The sequence below is a fragment of the Chrysoperla carnea genome, chromosome 2, assembly GCF_905475395.1.
Source record: "Chrysoperla carnea chromosome 2, inChrCarn1.1, whole genome shotgun sequence".
NCBI lineage: Eukaryota > Metazoa > Arthropoda > Insecta > Neuroptera > Chrysopidae > Chrysoperla > Chrysoperla carnea.
Window position 1 is genome coordinate 19,503,457 of NC_058338.1, and position 22,113 is coordinate 19,525,569.

Below are 22,113 nucleotides of genomic sequence, written 5' to 3' on the forward strand. Positions count from 1 at the left end.
AGAAACAACGAAAATTAATTTTTAACTTTCAATTTTCTTCTAAATATTTGCACACAACAATACTTTTTTTTCACTCTCCTTTAAAAGGTAAGTAGTTGATATCCCAGAATTACCCTATACAGATTCGACATTGGATAATAAAATATTTACAAGTGAAAATGTTATAATTCTCCTTTTAATTAAATGATTCATATTTCAAATTAAAAAAAATTGTATTATAGCTAAATTATCTTCCTAAATATACCTTTGAAATGTAATATAATATCGTTATATAGGTATTTTTGCACGAATATTGTGTATTTTTAATGAATATTTAATCTTGATAAGACCTGTAATCCATCTAATAATTGGATAAACAGATATATTCAATCTACCTTTATATTAGATAAATTATAACAAGTTCATACATAGTCAAATCTTCAACTTGTATGAAGCTGAATTCAAAATATCATCAATAAATTCACAAATAATATGCGAATAGGAGGGATAATTTTATTTGAGTGAAGATTTTTACATTTTTATATTGAGTACAATGTTAAAAGCCTGTTTCATACAGTGAAAGTTTCAAAATTTATTTTTAAACAGCAACTAGTCTACGTAAAATAGTAATGAAATAATTATTTATCTGTGATAGTTTTTTAATTAATTTGACAATTATGATTGAAGGTACGTAAAATAATTTGTTATCAATTTGACTGGCTAATTTGTAAAAAATTCCCTATTTTTGCGCTTAAAATTTTAAGTTTTATTTTACTTCCTTATAAGAGTCAAAATACAAATCAAATATTATTCATTTCTTAAATTAAAATAAATGTTGTTTTGATAAATTTTTTTGAAAAGGTAATACTACCATCCCAAACTATAGAATATATAGTAAAGAAACTGATTCTTCATCTGCTTTCAATTGAAACATATGATGATGTATGTAATTTTCATCCAAATTTTATGGTAATAGAGCTATAAATATTACAAAGTCATTTCTTATAATTACAAATTACAACTTATATTTGAAACATTTTTTCTAAAAACATGAGTTTGTTCATATAATTAAACTTATCCTATTTTCATTTATGAAGTTCTATGGGAAAAATATGTAATTCGAAATGTTTAATTTATCTAAAAAAGTTATAAGTTTTAACTAAATTGTTATTAGTTATGAAATTAACAATCAATGTGTATTTTTAATGTGTATCGAATTCATTTAGTTATCGAGTAAATTTATCGAAACAAAACTTGATTTTTATAGTTTTGAACGAAACGGCTTCTTGTTGATTTTGAAAAATTGGTATTCAATTTTAAGTTCAAGGCCATTTGAAAAAATAAAAATTTTTAAAAACGGAAGTAAACAAATCAAGTCGAGAGGTGATTATTCGAAATTGTATTATTCTGAAATTGAGAGCAAAATAAAGGAACCGTATGTAGACACCCTTACGCGGACACTCTTTCCTCCGGTGAAAAATAGTGTATGTACCTAGCCTGAAGGAGACGAGTCAGGAATAAAAATTGCGTAGGTATACGTAAACCAGGGCCATCTAAGCGCCCCAGGTGAGTCATACATTTTGCGCGCTTTTAGGAATACTTATTTGATTCTAATTATAAAAGGAGTGATTTTTCGCGCGTATCGTGTAGTTGTTTTTCAAACGTGTTTGAATTTTGAAAAATAAAAACAAAATGGCGGATTTTCGGAGCAGAAATATTGTAATATGTTAACAAAAAAAATTAACAAAACCTATCGAATAGATATGAAAATAAAGGAAATTAAAAGGGGATTACAAAAATATATATAAGTTGTTATATGTTTTTTAATTAGGAATAATAAATTGGTTTAAAAGTTTTTTATTTTAGTTTTTTTATAGTCGCATAAATAACATGGTCATGATCGAGCGACTTACAAACAATATTAAAAGTTTTAACATAGTATAACATAAGAGGGTTTTTTTTAGTGCCAAGTCAAAAATAAAATAATTAAAAAATAAAAACCCGACTGCATTAAATAAAATCTAATAAGAACGAAACATTAGCAGTTTACAAAGCGACTTTAACAGTTGGAGCCCATTAAAATATAGACCGACTCAAATCTTCCCAATAATAGATCCGACACTGTTCAAGTCGCAATGTAAACTACTGGATTTGTTTCTTTCTTTTTATATTAAATTTAATGCAGTCGGGTTTTTTTAATTTTTAATTAATACATCTAAAGCAGAATTTTATATCTAACCGTGCAATTACGTCATTAATCTATATCTTCCTCTTTGTTTAATTAGGAGTTTTAAACGGTCATATTTTGCAAACTTCTGAAGATTTAGAAAAACCAACTTCACTTTACTGTCTCTGTAGGGGCGCTTCGTAATTTTATCATATTATTTCTTTACGGCACTTTTTTTACTGCAAGAAAGTTTATGCATGTATGGCCACCTTTTTTTTTTGCTAATAAGAATATTAATTATTTTTATATTTTATGTATAACTCTTTGCTTCTCCTAAATTATTTATTCATAAGTTTTTTTTTACCTATTTTTTCAAGGACAATTAATAGTAGAAGAGACGCTATAAGGTCGAACTTCACCGATCTGATAACCAGATAAGGCAAATTTTTGATGAATTTTTATTGATTTATAAATACTCTTATAATAGTTTTCTTTTATCGAAAAAAGCTCACATTACGAAAATAATCTCTACTATTATTTTCGTAATTAAATTATCCTTCTGATACCAATTTCGATTGATTATCAGATCGATTTTTAATATTTATTAAGACTTAATCTTTCTTCAAATATTTTTCCACCAGGATATACACGCGGAAGCAACATTTTTCTCAAAATTGAGTGAAGTGCAAATATTGATAAATATTTTAATGTAAAAATTAAATTATCGGATATTAAAAAGATAAACATTATGTAAAATTTATCAAATTAAAAATTTTTAACTTGTTAAAATATTTCGTCAACAGTTTTTTGTTAATTAAACTTAACAATAAAATCATTAACAAATTTTTGTCTAGTCTTTTTTGTATATTATCTAACTTATTACTTATTATTGTTGTTGTTTACATTTAATCATGCACACGATATTTCTCTTTAATTATCTAACTTTTTTATTTTTAATCTGCGTTTTAATATCTATTCACTTTAAATAATTTTTTTAGGGCTCAGTACTTCAAAAAGAAACAAAACATGTACCCATAATTTTAGGTCTTATACTATATAATTTTTATAATTTTTTGTCGGATAATATAATTGTTTCTTGAAATATTTTCTTATTTGAAACCCGCATGCTCAATGAATATTTATAAATTGCAACTGAAAAATCTTGAAACTGATTGTGACCTGTTTTAATTTAATTATTTCTAAATATAAAATTGAAAAAATATGTGACATCACACCAAGGTTAGGGGGTTTCATAAATGTGACTACCTGTGACAGAGACGGGGTGGTTAAAAAAATCATAAAATTTTGTGTGACGTAATTTAAGTATGGGTCACCAGAAATATAGGCAAAACTACGAGGATTATTTTAGGTACAGTCAGAGCATCCGTATTTTGGATGTCTCCTCGCATTGCCTAAGCTAACCAAAGGTCATTATTTATGTTTTCTTAAAAAAATTGGCAAACTAAAATTTTACAGAAATACTATTAGTAAGACCACCAATTAAGTTGTTGCATGGAAAATTGAGTACGGAACTCAAATGATGTCAGTTTGATTCGCTTTTAATCGACTATTTTTTTAAATAATAATTTACCTTGACAATTAATTATATTTAGAACAATAGTTAATATATGATAATAAATAATCCTTTCAATAGAATGGTTTTAAGTATTTCTTTATTAGATTTTGCTAGAATATAATTTATCCTATGGACTAACGCTTATGTGTTGGTTTTAAAATCTCGCGTTGCTCTCTAATTATCATTTCTCCTTAAGTCATCCTCAACTCTCAATTCACGTCTTTTGGTCATTTTCTTTTTAGTCTTCCTATTTAAAAATCTTGAAAGAACTTTAATTTTGTGAGATACTTTTTAAATTTAAATAGCTCTGGAATATCATCCTGCGACTTGCCCAATCGACCAAAGCATCCCATTTGACCTTATTGGTCAAAATTTTACAAATTTTTACTCGAAAACTGGAGGGCTTAGAGAAAAAAGTCTTAGAACATTTTTTGTTAATTTCGACCCCAATGATATGTATATGATTCGGTCAATATTTCTTATTAGTTTTAAAACAAATTAGTTTAAACGATATCCGACTGGGTTATCCACCGGCAACCTGCCTTTTTATGTTTAGGAACATGTTTTAAACGGGAAAAATTTATCATGCCCAATGACGAATTTTGTAGGATCTATTTATTAAACTTCCAGTCCAGTAATTAAAGTTTCTGAATGCGTATCATCATAAAAACTTTCACTTTTTCAGTAAACATGCTATCGTCAATTTGTTTATCAATTCAATACTTAATGTAATGATGTTATGTGATGTTTTTTCTTTCAGTTCAATCATCAGAATTACCACTTAATGAACATTTAGAATTGTTATTATCAGTCGACGGCGTACACTGTGATGAAACTACAGATAAACATTCACATCCCGATCACCATGAAGTTCCGCCATGGTTTGATGAGTTAAAATTCAAAAAGTAAAAATGAAATAATTACATTTTTTAATAGTATTTTTCTATAGTCTAAATTTTTTAGGGGCCAACAGTTTTATTTTAATAACCTATTTGCATTATTTATTGCAAAATTAAGTGGATTATTATGTGTACTTGCAGTACCATCAATACTTAGAATTTTAATATTTACAAAACAGTCGTCAACCGTTGAGACAGCTTATCGAAGATATGTAGCCACAATATTATACATGCACTCATGGTATAATAATGATTTTCAACCTGGATCAAAGTAAGTTTCATGATTGAATCTTCGATATTTTTTACTAGCTTGATACCCGCTTTCTTTGCTGGCTTTAAAAGTAAAGACTGGTAAAGAACAAGCGTGTTATAGCATTTCACATCCCTTGCGTTCATTTATCTCCCTAAATAGTGATTTCCTCTAAAATTCGAAGCTTCGGGTATTTCGAAATCAATGGTAAATACATATATATAAAAATTGAAAAATTGTATTTTTGATCTTCGCCCAGTTTGACCAAGTTCTAACAGAGTCCATTATTAAAATTTAAAACAGTCTCAAATATTATCATTAAGTAAATTTAAATAGGAAAATTAAGTAAAAAATGATCCATTTTCATATTAGATAGTGATAAATAACAGTTATTAGAATTCTTAAAATAATAGTCTTTGTTATTAGAATGTGGAACGCTTTAATAGAAGTACGGCATAAACATCATTCTGCTAGCAAACGTAGTATAAAATCCGACAATGGACCAATTACACAAATAGATATGGCCTTAACACAATTTGGATTTGTTGGTTTTGCTCTTAGTCGACCAGAAATGTTGGGTCTTCATTTTAATCAAGACGAATTAGAAGGTTTTGTACATTTTTGGCGTGTTATTGGTTGGATATTAGGAGTTGAAGATAAGTGAGTATATACAATTTTTAGTTAGAAAAGTTTCAGTTTAACCACTTTCTTAGGATTAAAGGACAAATATCTTGAAACCAGTAAATTATTTTGGGGTTAAAATAATTATTTAATTACTATAATAATTTATTTTCTAATTTAATCACAAGTGAGACCCGAAATCATTTTTGGCCCATAACAATATTTCTTGCCCCTCATTGATTTTGGTAGACCTTCGTATGCTTTAGCAATAGTATGTTGATCACCCAAAATCTTAATTGGTTCTTTTGGTTGAAAATTTTCATTTAGCTCGTATACCATGGGAACACCATTTAATAATTCTATTTGACTAGTTTCATCATCAGAGAGATTGTCCAAGATTCTTATAATTGCAGCTATACTACTAGTATGTGCAACCACTAGAAGATTATGTCGATCTTTTAACTACAAAGAAAAATAGGCCATAAAAAGTTGCATATGAAATAAGGCTAAGAAGAAATTGACACAATTTTATAAAGTAAACGACCCCCCCCCCCCCATTCCTTCAGATTTTCTTGAAACAGAGCTAAAAACACTATCAAATTATCTTTCAAATAAAAAAAACCGAATTCAAATCGGTTCACCCGTTTAAGAACTACGATGCTACAGACAGACACACAGAGCGGTCAAACTTATAATACCTCTGTTTTTGTGCCGGGGAAAAAACTGGGATATCTACGTTGACCCTCGCCACGTTAATGACTGTGTACTTTACTGAGTATGTATGTACTATGTGAAATTCGTTCACGTTTTTATCGTTAAACTAAAACTTACATCGTTAAGTATATTTGTGTTCCAATATGCTTTTACTCGTTCAGATGTTGCTTCTATACTTTCACGTAATGGAAATCCAATTTTAGGCGGATCAGATTCATAACGCGGATCGTACACAATGCCTTTAAAATATTTATGTTTACAATCCATTGCTGGTGGTGGGCATTTAAAACTCTTACGCCAAATTTTGACCTAAATCATTTCATAAAATTAAAAATTAAATGAATGAATTTCATAAGATTAAAAATGAAATTGAAAGCTATTTAACAGGATAAATCTTTTATGCGCTTGATTTCCCACAGTTATTTTTCGACGAAGAATCGACCTAATTATTACAAACCTGTTCTTCACCAAACTCACTGATAATATCGTTTTTATTTAAGCCAGTTAATGCACCAAAATGACGCTCATTTAATCGCCAATGTTTATAGATTGGAACACATTCTTGATCACTTTGCTTTAAAATAATTTCACATGTTTGTACGGCTCTTGTTAATACTGAACTATGAGCTCGACCAATTATAACGCCATAATTTCTTATTAGTTCACCGGCACTAAGTGCTTGTTTGTTTCCTAAATCGGTTAATGGTGAATCGTACCATCCTATTAATTTAAAATTGATACACGTTATTTATTTAATATTATAAAAAGTGTTTTTGAAAATAAAACCACCAAGATAAACATGCAAAAAATTACAGTTTAGAAGGGTGGTGGGTCTCTTAATAGGACACTTGTCCAAAAAAATACTGCACCGATGAGCTTGTCTATCACCTCGAACATGAGCAAAAACATGCATGTAAGAAAACGCCTTCTTGAATCGCGTGAATTCTAGGCTTTAATGATTTTTAAGGATTATTATTTACCAGGAAATAATTCTTGAACGTTCCACGTACACTCTCCATGTCTAACTAACACTAACGTACCAACCATAGTATGTTTAAAAAAATAATATTTCGAAGAAAAAGAAAATGTATGTGTTTAAAATAATTTTATATTATTACAATCCACATAAAAAATATCAATAAATTATGTATTGATTAAAAAAGTACATTAATGACATTATTTTTTCAAGGGTTATTATGGTAACTAATAGTACCGGAACTGTGTTATGGGAAATTTTGATGTATAGAATCCGATTGCCTCATTTCACCCAATTTGCTTCGAATCGTACAAAAACAATCTTTTTCGGTTATTGGGTATTATAGAGGAACTGGGATTTAATTCTTAATCTTAAGAACGAGCTTATAGGATGCTTTCCTACGTTGGGAATTCTCCAAGTTGTAGGATCTGTAGTGGGAAGTTCTCAAATTTGTGTTAATCTAAGAATATTCGTTAAAATACCAATTACGTGGGTATATTCTGCGTGGAAATTTTTTTATTTATTTTTATCTAAATTATAAAATTATTTAAATTATTTTTTTAAGGTACAATTTATGCCGTGAATCAGCCGAAGAAACAAGAGAATTATGTGATCAATTAATAATAAAATATTTTGCTAAAAATTTACGTAATACCGAGGACAGTTTTGTATATATGTGTGATAAACTATTACGTGGAATGTGGTACGTGAATCCATTAATATATGTGGATTCATTTAAAGCATTTACATTTAAATTGACCGATTTTGTACAATATAAATTAAAAACAAAAGTACCAGAAAGTGAACAGATCACATTAAATACACCAACAATTGTATTAAATACCTTTGAACAGTATTTATCGGATATTTTTTCGTATTTATTAACAAATTTATTTAGTTATACATTAGTTCGAATGTATTTTAATGGTCAAATACGGCTCACCGTATTTCTGTTAGCCTATTTCCCATTCTTAGCGTTCTTTTCATTTGGAATACGTAATTCATACGTTCATGTATATTATTAGGAGCACTTTATTAAATTAGTTTCAAGCGGATACACGGATACAGTAAAATATATCAGTTCAGTTAACACAGAAGTGGATGACATCAGTAAGGAGGAAATCTAACTGTATTTTTGCAAAACTCCACTAAAGTGTACTTAATACTATTTTGTCAAAAAAATTATGGAAATGTTTATTAAATAAAACAGGTTTCTATATACAATCCGTTCTGTAAATCATTTCGCATAGTATAGCAATGATTTTGAAAGGGTACATATACATTAAGCAATGTGTATAAGAAAGATACTATTATAAAGTTTTCTAAAGCATTTCACATATATTATTTCATACACACATACATACATACATACATATACATACGTTCGCTATTGGATTTCAACATGTATTTTCATTGAAGAGTGAGGATTATGCGTTGCATACAATAATTATTAATAACAAACATATAATAGTATCTTTCTTATACACATTGCTTAATGTATTTGCACCTATGTACTCTCTCACACTTATTGATGTACTATGCGAAATGATTTACAGATCGGATTGTATACCAGAAGCTTTTTTCTTCAACTTTATTTCATAAATCATAATCGTGACTTTTCCAAATTACATTTTCCAATATTATTTTGACAGAATATCTACATCATATTTAAATTTGCCTTAGTATAGTCTAAAAAATAACCTTTAATCTTCTAGTGATCGTCAGCACCATCATTTTGTTTACTATATCTGTGGTAGATTATTATTATCTAGTATTGAAAAAAATATTGAAATTATTTCAATATTGTAATCAATTTGACAATTACACTTCGTGTAAGTAATTTAAGTTTTTTTTAATTGGAATTACAGAGTTACAACTGTTAGAAATTATTTCAATGTTCAACTTTTAAAAAGTTAAGATAAATATCGTGAAATAAATAATTGTTTTTTACAAACAAATTTTTGTAAATAGTTCTATTTGTTTTGTTAAAACAAGAGTCCCTTCCCAATCTAAATTTAATTTTGTTTTTTGATTGATAACTTTTTTTTGCAAACACGGACTTTTAGCTGTATTATGTAAGACAATCATGCTTTTTCGCCAAATCTTAGTTTGGATTTTTCAGTAGAGGTGGCTATATTATTTTAGTCCACTAACTATGTTTTGGAACATATCACAAAATATACTAAAGAAAATTGTATACATATAAGTAAATTTATATTATTATTACATTTATATACAATAAATCATTTCAAAAAAATGTAAAAATTTAATCATTGTTTACTAAAGTCTTTGAGCTTGACATATTAAATGTATTTTTATTAACTTTTAATCGATGACCATCTTGTGGCTTCGGCATCATTATTAATGAAGCACGTTGTGGATCATTAGTAAAAAATTGATGTACCAAAGCCTAAAACATTTATTAGAAATGTGAATCTTTAGTAAAAAATAGATGTATCAAAGCTTAAAACATTTAACAGAAATGTTTCCATTATCAAAAAATATATGTAAGGCATGATTTTGTTAAAATATATCCCTAACAGGGTCCCGAAGGAGATATATTTCAACAACATGCATATGAAACAGTCCACAGAAATGCTTATCCTAATTTGAATAATGTAAATTAGGCTTTCTTATGAATTTTTTGAATTAAAAATTAAGGGATGTTTTTAATCAAAATTGTAGGATTTTGAGGGAGACCTATTAAAATTTTATGATTTTTTAATTTTTTTTTAGGATTTTCTTATTTGTTTTTCTGCAAATGGCCACCCATATTTTTTACTGCATTTTTTTTAAATAAAGGTATAAAACTCAAAGTTTTTATAAATTAAAATTACTTTAAACTTACGGAAGAAGCTGATATTCTTTCTGAAGCATTATACCGTAGAAAAGATTGAATTAAATTTAAAGCGTCATCGCTGCAATCGTCTGATATAATAGTTTCCCATGGTAAACCATCAGAATTTGGAAATCTAAGGAATATACAAGTTTTATTTTCAGCTAAAACTTAGGTTCAATCATTATGATAAGAGAAATAGCTTTCGATCAAACTTTCTGAAACTGTGAGCACTACTAGTCTTGATAGTAGATCAAAAGTTTTCAAGTTAAAAAAGGCCTATGTTAAAACGCTTTCGAGAATCTACGTTATATTCGCTTGGATAGAAAAAGTTAACTGGAAGTCTCCTATTTATAAAGCTCTACTCAACGACACTCAATGAGGGGTACTAAAATGCAATTCGTCAATTTTGGCAAAGAATTTTGAATAAAATTGCCGGATGGAATTCTTTTTTTCATTCGCCTTGTTTTCGTTGCTTATTTTTGGATTGGTTTTTAAAAACAGACTAAAAGTATTTTCGTGAATTTCGACTAATTTTTTCAGATATTTGCCCATTTCTTGTGCCCTTGGAGAGTTTTGAATCATTCATTAAAAACGATTAGAATTCATGATTTCAAAAAATTCGACTGAAAGCCATTTCCGATTGACTACGGGGTTGGAGAATATTCTTTGAAGATACCTTATTTTATCATAATCAGGCAAGGATGTTAAACCAGGCCATGAATCTTCTGTGGGAGTTCCTAGCGATTTTAATATTATTGCAAGTTGTTCAATATCTGTTTCGCCCTAAAAGAATAATTTTTCATATATTAGTTTATATCGCGGGGCATATACATATAATGTATCATTCCAAAGGTAATTAAATGCTAATAGTTGATCGTAACGTTTCTCTCCGTTTGTTCATCACTATGTTTACGAAGATTTGATTGCTGGGACTTTCGTTAAAACAATCATTCGTCTACTGATTGACTTAATTACACAAGGGGGTTCTATTAAAAAGGATTATACTTACAGGAAATACAGGAGACTTTTTAATCATTTCACCAATAATACATCCCACAGCCCATAAGTCAATAGTATGGGTATAAATTCTAGCTCCATATAATAGTTCGGGTGCTCGATACCATCTCGTTGCAACTTGATGTGAATATTGTCTACGATTTTCTTTATATTTGATTTCATTGTCACGATTACTATCTAGTTTTTTAATTTCATTATCATTGAAATTCTGTGCAGCGTTATCTTTTGTTTCGATAGTATCGTAAAAGAATAATCGAGCTAATCCAAAATCGGCTATTTTTAATACACCATTAAATGTTATTAATAAATTAGCTGGTTTTAAATCCTAAAAAAACGGTTTTTTTGTGTGTTATTAACCATCGTCGGCACGGAATCTGATACCAAAATTAAATTATTTACCCGATGCATAATTCGAACACTGTGTAAGTATTGTACGCCTTGTAACAACATCCAACTATAACTTTTGATCACAGGTATAGTTAAAGGTCGATCATTATCACGTAAGGCTTCCCATAATCCAGAAGGAGCATACTCAAATACCAGAACAACATTTGAACCGTGTGCAAATACATTTAATAGTTCAACAATCTGAAATATCCAAAACATGATTAGTTTAGCTCTCCAATTAAACAAATATCAATCGAGATTCATAACCATTAAGGCGATTTTGCCTTAACCTTAAGCCACTAAGGCACTTTTACATTCTGCACTCAATAATAATTAACTTTACAATAGCCAAAATATTTTCGGCATCGGTGAACCATAAACATATTTTGACTTCGAACACATGACGATGATTTGTACATACTAAGTTATCAGCCCGTTGCTATTCCTTTCTGCTAACTTTATATTGAATACCAAATTCAAAACTGTTCTTAAAAATTGTATATGTAAAATCGAATCTAATATTTATATAAAAATCGAACGTGAATCGATTTGAGATAATGGTTTTAATAATTCTGAGTTCGTCTTTAACACTCCATTGCATTCTGTATAAACCGTAAAGATGTTTAATTCGTATTATTAAATTCTGATGACCATCACCATTATTACCAAGATTGCATAACTTTGTATTTTTCTATCAGAAGTAGCCAACGTTCAATTACTTAGATATTAACTTTATCAAGGTATACTAACTTTAGTCCCAAGCTTGTAACGCCTAAAAATATTGATGCTACGAACAAAATTTTGGTATATATGTTTACAAAATCACCTAATTGGCCCATTTTCGGTTCGCGATCTGTGGATGCGATAACTCAAAAACGAAAAGATATATTAAGCTGAAATTTTTATAGCGTGCTCAGGTCGTAAAAAGTGAGGCTAAGTTCGTAAAAGAGCAACATAGGTCAATTGGAAAGTAGGTCGAGGTTGGAAACGATTTTTATTATTTGTATTCACATTTTTTGCAATGATATAGTGTTGCAAATCAATATAATTATGCTGTTATTAGAAAAATGATTTTTTGAGACTTAAACCTTTTTTGCATCTCAGTAAAAGAAAACTGAGCGACCAACTGATTCTTTAGTAAATAAACAGATCATGAAACTATACAACAAGTGACCTGGCTTATAGTACAACAATTGACCTGGCACAAACACCTTTTATTCTAAAGATTTAAATTTACGGTTACCAAATTTACACCCTTATTATTCTAGAGAGACACACCTACTATTCTCCCAATTTGAATTAAGATAAATAAAAAACAAACGAACATAAAAACAAAAGCTCAAAATTAAAACAAAAGTAATATTTTATTAAAAAAAAAAATGAAAAAAAAATTCTACAAAATTTAAAATAAATTTTTTAATAATTAATAAATGTTATTAAAAATCTGAAAAAAAGTAATAAGTAACAATTATATTTACATATTTACTATTAATGTGCTTCAAACATTGTATTTCTCTGAAAACATTTACTGGTATACCATCTTTTAAATTTTTTATAACAATTTTTTTCAATGCAACTATACGTCCGGTTGATTTAATCCGTCCTTTTATTACAACACCATGAGCACCTTCACCAATTTTTCCAATAATTGTATAGTTTTCCATAGCTGTAAATTAAATTTAATTAAGTTAATGATAATAAGAAATAAAAATACTGAAATTACAAAACGTTATAAAATATTTAAAAAAATATGGTAGGTAAAGTCACAAAATAGTGATGAAATATTATCTCCAGTTTCGATCTGGTCATTTTATTTCCTGCTTTCCGGTTAATTAAACTCGATTAAGAGAATTTAAAAAAAAAAAAGATTATATTTCGAAAACGATTAGAGCTGAAACATTATGTATGTTTCAAATTAATCTTTTACATTTTCTAGAAATCTACTAAATTTTCGGTGAATAAAAAAAAATGGATGTTTTAGTAATAATTGTCAAATATAAAAATTTTAAACAAATTAAATAAAATTAATTTACCTCTTAAATACAAATATAAACTAAAATTATTCACAACAGACCATGCTGAGGTTAAAATAAGATGTGTTTATTTTATTTGTCTCCATGGCAACGTTTATTTGATATGCTACACAGATTATAGTTTTTAATTTAAAACAGATCTGCAACTCTCCCTGTAAAATTTTTACTTTTCTGGGTCTCTGAAGGTGCCTTTCTACAGGTGGCTCTACACGTTATATTCGTGTAGGGCCATCTATTAGTTTTGATAATAATTTATCCATTTCAATGGTTGTTGGGGAAACATTTTATATATTTTTAAAATAATAAACAATACGTCTTTCAAAATTCGTTTGCATATCATTAAAATTCGTTAAATTTCTTTGTGTGTATTCTCAATTGATTGTATTTATTAACATTTTGTGGATTATTTGAATAGTGGCATTATTTAAGCATTTTGGCCGTTTTCATTGTGCCCCTGTCCATTAACTAATTAGTGTAATTTAGTCGTTTTAGATGTGTTTATATTATTTTCCGATTTTTTTACGGTATGTACTGAGTTTATTTTTTACGAAATAAAATGGTTTTACATTGCATTTAAATTAAATCAAACTAATAATTAATTGTTATTAATAATTTAATTAAAATAAATGTACCCTATTTTATTTCAAATATTGCAATAAATTATTATTTTATTAATATTTGTTATTTTATTTAAAAAAACTTCACTTTATTTAATTAGAAGACAAATAAATAGAAACAAATTAAAAGAAAAAAGATAAACTGAATAGAAATATTTCGAAAAGTACCTAATTCCGTCATTTTTTTTAAAAATAGTTTATTGTAAGTGCCTTTCTCCAAGGGGCTTTTTGGACAACATTTCATGTACAGTAGAGTTGCCTATCTATTTATGTAATAAATTATAATCTGTGTTTGATATGCTATACGAATGTTGCTCAAGAGATTATATACGAATTAATTAGCCTGTAATCAAGGGTATAGTAAAATACACCGAAAAAAGCATTTTAGAACAAGAATCTAGTATCCGAAAACGCTCCTTTTAAAGACAACCGTCAGATTTATTTGTTATTTAAATTGCTTTCTCTAAGACTGAGACAATATGTTATCTAATCTATGAGCCGAGAAGTACTAAAATTTCCCAAGTCCGCTACTAATTTTACCCGAAATTCCGAAATCCTGTATGTATTAATTTTAAAAAAATAATAGATAATTACCTTAAATAGAATCTACAAATCACGTATACTTTGTACATTTAAACTAGACCATGATTGAAAATTTATGCTAGTTACATCAGATAAATTGGATAGTAACGAAACTGTATAATCAGGTAAATAAGTATACGATGAATACACCACCAACATTGTTGTAAGAAGAATTGATATATCTGATAATATTGTTAAGAAAAAATTTATTAAAAAGGTGCCATAGAGAAAAACCATAAAAGTTTTTGCGTTTTTTGAAAAGAATTTGTAAATCCGCTTGATATACGCCCCTTTACTAATTTTTGGACTTTTAAACTTAAAATTTATCTCTTGCCTACCTTACCGCAAAGTCAAGGGATGCGTAAAGCTAAGTCCATACAGAAAGCAACACCGAGGAACATAATGTCGTTTGTTCTTGGTATTTATCGGTAAATATTTCTGAAAGTTTCTTAACGTTACTTATTGTTCGTATCAGTTTACAGAAATCAGCAATAAAATGTTCCTCAGTAGAGTTGGGATGTCAATCCATTTGGAAAATTCTAGTAAGTTTGTGATTATGTTAGGCTTGATGTTAGATACACCTAACCCATGATTTAACCTTAAACTAAAAATTAATTTTTTATTAAAAGGATACTTAAAACACATCGTTCCCATGGTTCAAACATATATAAGCACGTTATTAATTGATAATGGAAATATAGACGATAAATCCAACTCCATATAACTTTCGTAATTTCCATTATTTTAAATAATTTTTTCACAATATTAACTTTACACAATTTATAATTCTAATGAATAAAAACTAAATAGTCTAAAAAGTACTATTTTTATATGCTTCATTCGATCTTATATGATACCCTAATATTTTTATCAACTTTGAAGTCACGGTTTGTCTGCGATAGCCTTTATTAATGTTTACAAAAAATTACATATAAAATAATATGGCTGATATGATAAATTTTTTATAAACATGAAAAACTATAAATATTAGTTGTTTTTTTTAATTTTTAAGTCAGTTTGTGTGGGATTTTATTTTTAAACACTGATTTTATTTACTATCATAATATCATAACAAATAAGCTGATTGTATTCTTTGTTTTGATTTTTATCAGAGGATGTTATTATTTTAAATATACCGCGTGTGTACGTAATAGTTGGGTACAAGACATAGATGTTAACCATACATAGACTGAGCATCAATTACCGTCCATAGATATACATTATACACATTACACCATAGACAACTAAGGAATCCTAAGGAATCACACAGTGTATACTATGGTGCTGATATCTGGGTAGTGTTCATCCATTGGTTTATCCTGGCCCAAAATGCCCATATCTCGTGATATGGGCATTTTTAATTTGACATTGAAAAGTGTTCCTTGCATAAACACTTATCAACGATGAAAAAGAACACAACTCCGAAATAAATGCATATTAATTCTTAGAGAAACCTCTAAGAGGCCATGGCTACCATACCCATGTATGAAAAACGGCAACACTCATTAATAGGACATTCATTAGTCATTCATTACACACTCAGTACAAACTATATGTAATTAGTAACTTAAAAATTTAGATATTAAAATGAAACAATTGTTTATAAAAGATATACTTTCATAGAAATAAAACTAACCGCCTTAACATTTTATTACTATGTTTAAAAATAATGGTTGATTTCCTGCATTGTTAAACGCTATCTCTTATATCCTTGACACATTTGAACCCAAAGATACCTCCATACTTTTACTGGAAGTACTGGAACCGGGATTGCGAATCACTTTTGCATTTGAGCTATCTTCTTGAAGCTAGTTTCATTTGAAAACTGAAACTTGCTTCTTTTAAGTCATGGCATAAGTATTTTATCCCACTGATCTCTATATAACTGGATAGAGGATTTATATGACGTAAAAGAAAATTAATGGCGTAAAACAGCGCCTCAGAATGTTTGTAATAAAAAATTTGTTCAGCAAAGTAATTTAGTTAAACATAGAATTCATAGTGGAAAAAAACCATTTTCATGTGATCTTTGTAATAAAACATTTACTTTTAGATGCAATTTTGTAAACATAATCGTATTCATAGTATTTGAAATAAAACATTTTCTTACTAACAGGCTTTATTTATTAAATGTCGATTTTTTCCCCAATATCCAAGATTTAGTCATCATCAGTATGAAATCGTAATTACTCCTATTGTGTATGTTACAAGTTGATAATTTGGTGACTGTCTGCGCACTAGTGTTTTGGTGTGTGCACAATTTATACCTTAAAAGTAACTAACAAATTGTGACGTCGGCCAATTAGCTTCGATCAGGTGATTAGTGCCATAGATATATTACCATGGAGCTGTATAGACATAGGAAATGCAATAAAGGAATTCTTGACCGCAGTGAAGAAGTAGAAAGAGGAAGAAATTGTGGGTGTATAAGAGAGGTTAAGACAGCTATACGCGCCTACGTTATCTGCCTCTTTATTGCGATAAACTGTTTAGCGGCGACTTTGCAGCTTTCTGATATTATCTCTATGGATTGTGCTAATAGCTTGTATCAAAAATATATTTGAAAGAAACATTAAAATCGCCAATATATCATGGTGAATCCTTTATTGACTATAAGCTGTTTCCTTCTTTAACTAGTTTTTGCCAAGCTTCTCAAAAGGTAAATTTAATTAAAATATTTTAATAAAAATGTGTTATATTTTAATAAATATAGAGAATTTTACAATAATGAGTAAAAATACAATTTTGTTTATAAGAAATACGAATATTAAATGAATACTTGTTCACTAGCCAAATTATCTGCAAATGGTTTAACAATCTCTCTTGTTGTAAAATAAAATATTAAACCAAATGTTATTGAAATTGGCAATGCAGGTAATGCTTTCTTAAATATTGCCAAAAGGAGTAATGTTAAACACAAACCCTGTAAAACATAAATTTTAAATATTAAAAAATTCAATTCAATCTTATTTAATTATTTGCTTATTTAACTTAGCTATTAATTTTTTCAAGTAGAAATAACAGGATCTGAACTGAAAATATATAAAATTGCCAGGAAAGCCCGGACCTATGGTAATCGCAATGATCGATTTAATTTTCAACGAAATTTACTCAGGCTTAATCGTCAAACTTATTGTGTCACTTCGATATCGCAACAATTAATGGTGAAAAGGTATGCGTTTGCATCATTTGAACCAACTAATAATTATTTCCAAATAGAACTTGAATTAACAACAAAAACTAAAATTTACACTTACAATTAAAATAGCGACAAAACAGGCTAATGTGGTATTCCAATCTCCATATGAGGATGCTTTACCCACTAGTACACTGTAGAATATGAAATCACCTAATCCTAATTTAACTCCACCTAAAAACACAATTATTTTTAGCAAAATGCAAGATTGATTATATTTACAAAAATAAAATTTGAAAACTCAATAAAACATACGTTCTTCATCTTCCATCATTTCTTGTTGTTGTCGATTTCCCTGCGAATTATTAGTAGTTTGGGTACGATATTCCGGTGTAGATCTATTTCCAGCAACTTGTCGAACTTCAAGTTGGCGACGTGCTACTCTTTCTTGATTTGTATTCATCCATTCGGATGAAAATCCACTTTCTGGATCACCTGTTTCTTGTCTGGTATTTTCCTGTTGTTGACTAGGTCTATTTGAGCGTTCTGCATTATCACCACTGGCCATTCCAATTGAACTGTACATAAATGTTGCTAAAATGGGGATAAACATTTTTGTTCAATTTTGCGACAAAAGTTAAGTTAAGCTTATATAATATTTAATTACATGAATAGATTAATGCTGGAAATATTTGTTCATTTCGTTCTTGAGCAGTTTCTACTAGAATACGTAATGGTCCTTTAGGTGTCAATACAGCAACCAAATCTAAATAAAATCACGATTAAATTAATTGATTTAATATTCATAATAAAATATTGAATGTTGACCAGTTTTAAAATAAAATATTAAAAACTGACCAATTTGGTTATTATATTGGTGTTTAAAATTAAAATTATAAATAGTTTGCACTATTTATGAGGGATTATGGACCTATAATAAAGGAATCGATTCCTCTTATCAATATGCTATGGTTTTTCGCTCATAAATCTTCGCCATGCTGAAAGGTACCCACATCTGTAACACGAAAGGTTACAGTAGGGCACATATCAGCATTTTCTTAGATAGCCAGGTCGTTCTTCGAGACCATAAGATAAAATTCCAATCGAGGATAGTCTATGAATGCTTCGAGGAACTGAATCGCCTGGCACTGAATAACACAATCAGGCAGACATGAGTACGGGCCACTCTGGCATAAAAATGTAAATTATAAAACGAAAAGTTGAATCAAAGTCAAAACGAAATACTAGTTAATAACACTTACCCCAGATTGAAATGACTGCTAAAACGACCCAAGTGGTCCATTCAGGTAAATATTTAATAAATACTAAAGCCATTAATGCCGCTACAAATATTAAATATCCTTGTTGTAAACGTAGCGGTCCTTGCCAATGAATACAGACCATTCCAACGACACCAAAATTCCACATAAATATTGTTAAAGTTATATAATCCATTGGAATGTTATAAGCGCGTAATAATTCTCTAAAAGAAAATTTTGTGTTTAAATATAAAATTGCCGGGAATCGAACCTTGGAACATTTCTGTATCGCATTACGCATTAATGAAGTTTAATATTAATAGATTTTATTGATTACTTACTCTAAATATAAATAGGAAAATATAAACAAAAGCATTAACGAGGAAATAATTAACCATCCGTGAATTACCTAAAAAAAATATATTTTTTACATAATATTTACAGCGCGCTGAATATTTTTAACTTTCCATACAATTTTAGTAAGGTTTTCGAATATATCGTAACGTTACTACTCTACCTTAACACAATTCTCCCCACCCCTCAGCTAATGCTTTACAGCTTAAGCATTAAGCATTTTTGTAGAAGGCCAATGATTTAAAATTAATTTTTTTCTTCAAAATATTCATTATTTTAAAGCAATAACCACTCCGTAATATTCCTGATCACACTGTACGAAGAACTATTGCTAAAGAAATGCGCAGACTTGAATGGGATGAAGAGATCAGCTGCATATCGAAGGACTCGTCTTTTAGAAAATGTGACTTTATGGTTGTTAAGTCTGATAAATCTAAAGCTGTGATACTTGATCCAACAGTGTGGTTTGAACTGAACTCATCACAAGCAGAAAGTATTGATTTGGAGGAGAGGACAATCTATGAACTCTGTGTCGTGGACTTGGCTAGAAGATATCAGATTAACCCTCCAGAATTCAAAGTTATTGGGCTGTTCTTTAGCGCTCGTGGAGTGATTCCAACATTCACATAGAATGCTCACATTGAATTTGTTGGAATGTTATCAAAGCACGGCGTGTAGGATGGCTTGGGCACATTTGTCGGATGCCAGATAAAAGAATTTCGAAAAAAATTATTACCGAAGGAGAGGGCAGGAAACTAAAAAGAGGGAGGCCGAAAAGAAGGTGGATTGGAGCCACGATTGAGGATCTTCAAAAGATCGGAATTAAGAACTGGAAAGAAGAGGCAATGAATAGGAAAAAATGGAAGACAATTTATAAAAAAATTGAAGCCATGGGCCCTTGAGGCCTGCAGTGCTAATATATATAATAACTGGATAGTCAAGAGGCGGCTATATCTCATGGTCGAGTAGGACTCTTTTTCTCAAATTAATTACAACATTGAACTTCAAATGCAACGAAACAAAATTTTACATTGAATTCCATTATCGTAACACACGCTCCCTTTATTAAAAGCATTTCTATGATTGATTCTTTTAAATTATTCAAAAAAATCGATAAAATTGTATGAATTTTTAAAATATCTTCAGATTTTAAGAATGAATTACCGTATAACATCGATTTTTATATAAAATAATCAATAAAACAGTCATAATAACAATAACGACCATCAAAATTAAAGAATTGGCTACAGCATTCCAAACTTTGGTACTTGTATCTGCACTTTCTTCATGAAACGGTGTGTAAATACTAAAATTTAAAAAAAATTCAATTATATTTTTTGTGTTAAGATTTTTACCGATTATAACGTTACTCTTTTGGTATTGGATCTCCAATAAGAGTAATTTATTTTTTATATATCTGAATACTAACAGATAAACATCTTTCTTTGTGTAAAACGTAACCGAACTAATTGTGGCTACAACGACCAACATACATAGTGACACCGGCACAAACAATTTTATAACATGTTTTGCTCCATATTTTAATTCCTCTTCTTCATCAATTAAATCAACATCATAATTTTCTGAGGCATCTCTAGGTGTAGAAGGCTGTGTAGACGGTTGTCTAATATTTACCGCTGGGATTGGTGTAGTATCTGTCTAAATATAAAATTCATCGCATTATAATATTCATATGAATTTAATTAAAAAATATATATATTGAACATACTCCTCCGTAAGTAGGATTATTTGGAGACGAACTTTTCGGCCTACGTCTCCATGCATTTTTATCAGAGCTTGGCTCATCCGTTTCCCTTGCCACATGTCCGTCCATTAATCTAGTGGTCTCGTTTGTTGCTTCTGAATCACTTTCTGTATCAGACATTCACAATGTAATCGATAAAATCAAGTAAAAATAAAAAAATATTATCATTTAAAAAGCACTATTGATAACAGTTTTATCATTCAACATAATAACATGAAGGTATAAACAAATATGAAGGATGGATTTACCGCAAGTTATAGCAAGTTTCTTTACGTTACTCATTGACATTTCTGTTAAATCAGCACTACTCAAACATTTTTTTGAATAGTACACTTTATTTTATATTTTCAAAAGTTCTAATATCAGATTAATAATTCTAGATATATTTTCATTATTACGTGCAAATAACGTTAAAATCACGTTAAACAAGAAGAAAATACTTTAAAACTTTTGTTTATATCGTTGTTATGAATATTAATGATATATACCATGAAGAGACATTTGAAGATTAGTTTAGTATTTTTCCATCTTCAGTATCGTTTGAAAATGAAATATTGTAGTGGCGATTGTAGGCGAATAGTTTCTGAGATATCGACTAAAAGAGTATACGAGGGGTGGTATATCTCGTAGTTATAATTTATTCAGTTGTAAAAATTCAGAATATTTAGGCCAACATTTTTCGATATATCTTAGAATAATTTCAAAATAAAAGCTTTCGTTCAGGATTCTAGGTGATCTCAAAAAGCATATTCACCCAATTGTTAAATGAAATAGATTTTTATTTTTTTGGATTAAAATTATCTTATCTACCAGGTTTAATGATGTTCAAAGGAACTTCAACACGTAAGACACGTTTAAAACCTTATTTTTCTTACCTTTATGTATCATTTTTTTAAACATCTTAAAGAGCTCCGTATATTGGCAGGGAGCATAGTAGGTGGA

At 28.9% G+C, this 22,113-nt stretch overlaps 3 protein-coding genes across 3 annotated transcripts; 1 reads left to right on the top strand and 2 right to left on the bottom strand.

The window, feature by feature from the left end:
* Positions 1 to 511: 511 nt before the first annotated feature.
* Positions 512 to 9,106, top strand: LOC123293568. The gene is made up of 5 exons (XM_044874432.1): positions 512 to 666; positions 4,483 to 4,627; positions 4,686 to 4,892; positions 5,298 to 5,531; positions 7,748 to 9,106. The coding sequence occupies exons 1-5, from the start codon at positions 657 to 659 to the stop codon at positions 8,205 to 8,207; spliced, it is 1,056 nt and encodes a 351-aa protein (XP_044730367.1). The 5' UTR covers positions 512 to 656; the 3' UTR covers positions 8,208 to 9,106.
* A 342-nt stretch (positions 9,107 to 9,448) lies between these two features.
* LOC123292525 (cyclin-dependent kinase 20-like) lies at positions 9,449 to 15,565 on the bottom strand. The gene is made up of 8 exons (XM_044873239.1): positions 15,292 to 15,565; positions 14,670 to 14,839; positions 12,904 to 13,091; positions 11,438 to 11,626; positions 11,031 to 11,363; positions 10,698 to 10,804; positions 10,031 to 10,154; positions 9,449 to 9,592 (listed from the first exon to the last, which is right to left on the bottom strand). The coding sequence occupies exons 3-8, from the start codon at positions 13,087 to 13,089 to the stop codon at positions 9,449 to 9,451; spliced, it is 1,083 nt and encodes a 360-aa protein (XP_044729174.1). The 5' UTR covers positions 13,090 to 13,091; positions 14,670 to 14,839; positions 15,292 to 15,565.
* Positions 15,566 to 17,405: 1,840 nt separating this feature from the next.
* LOC123291869 (presenilin-1) lies at positions 17,406 to 21,443 on the bottom strand. The gene is made up of 9 exons (XM_044872302.1): positions 21,136 to 21,443; positions 20,836 to 21,065; positions 20,571 to 20,712; positions 19,394 to 19,461; positions 19,056 to 19,276; positions 18,461 to 18,559; positions 18,109 to 18,387; positions 17,915 to 18,027; positions 17,406 to 17,580 (listed from the first exon to the last, which is right to left on the bottom strand). Exons 1-9 carry the CDS (start codon positions 21,289 to 21,291, stop codon positions 17,425 to 17,427), a joined length of 1,464 nt encoding a protein of 487 aa, XP_044728237.1. The 5' UTR covers positions 21,292 to 21,443; the 3' UTR covers positions 17,406 to 17,424.
* Positions 21,444 to 22,113: the final 670 nt, after the last annotated feature.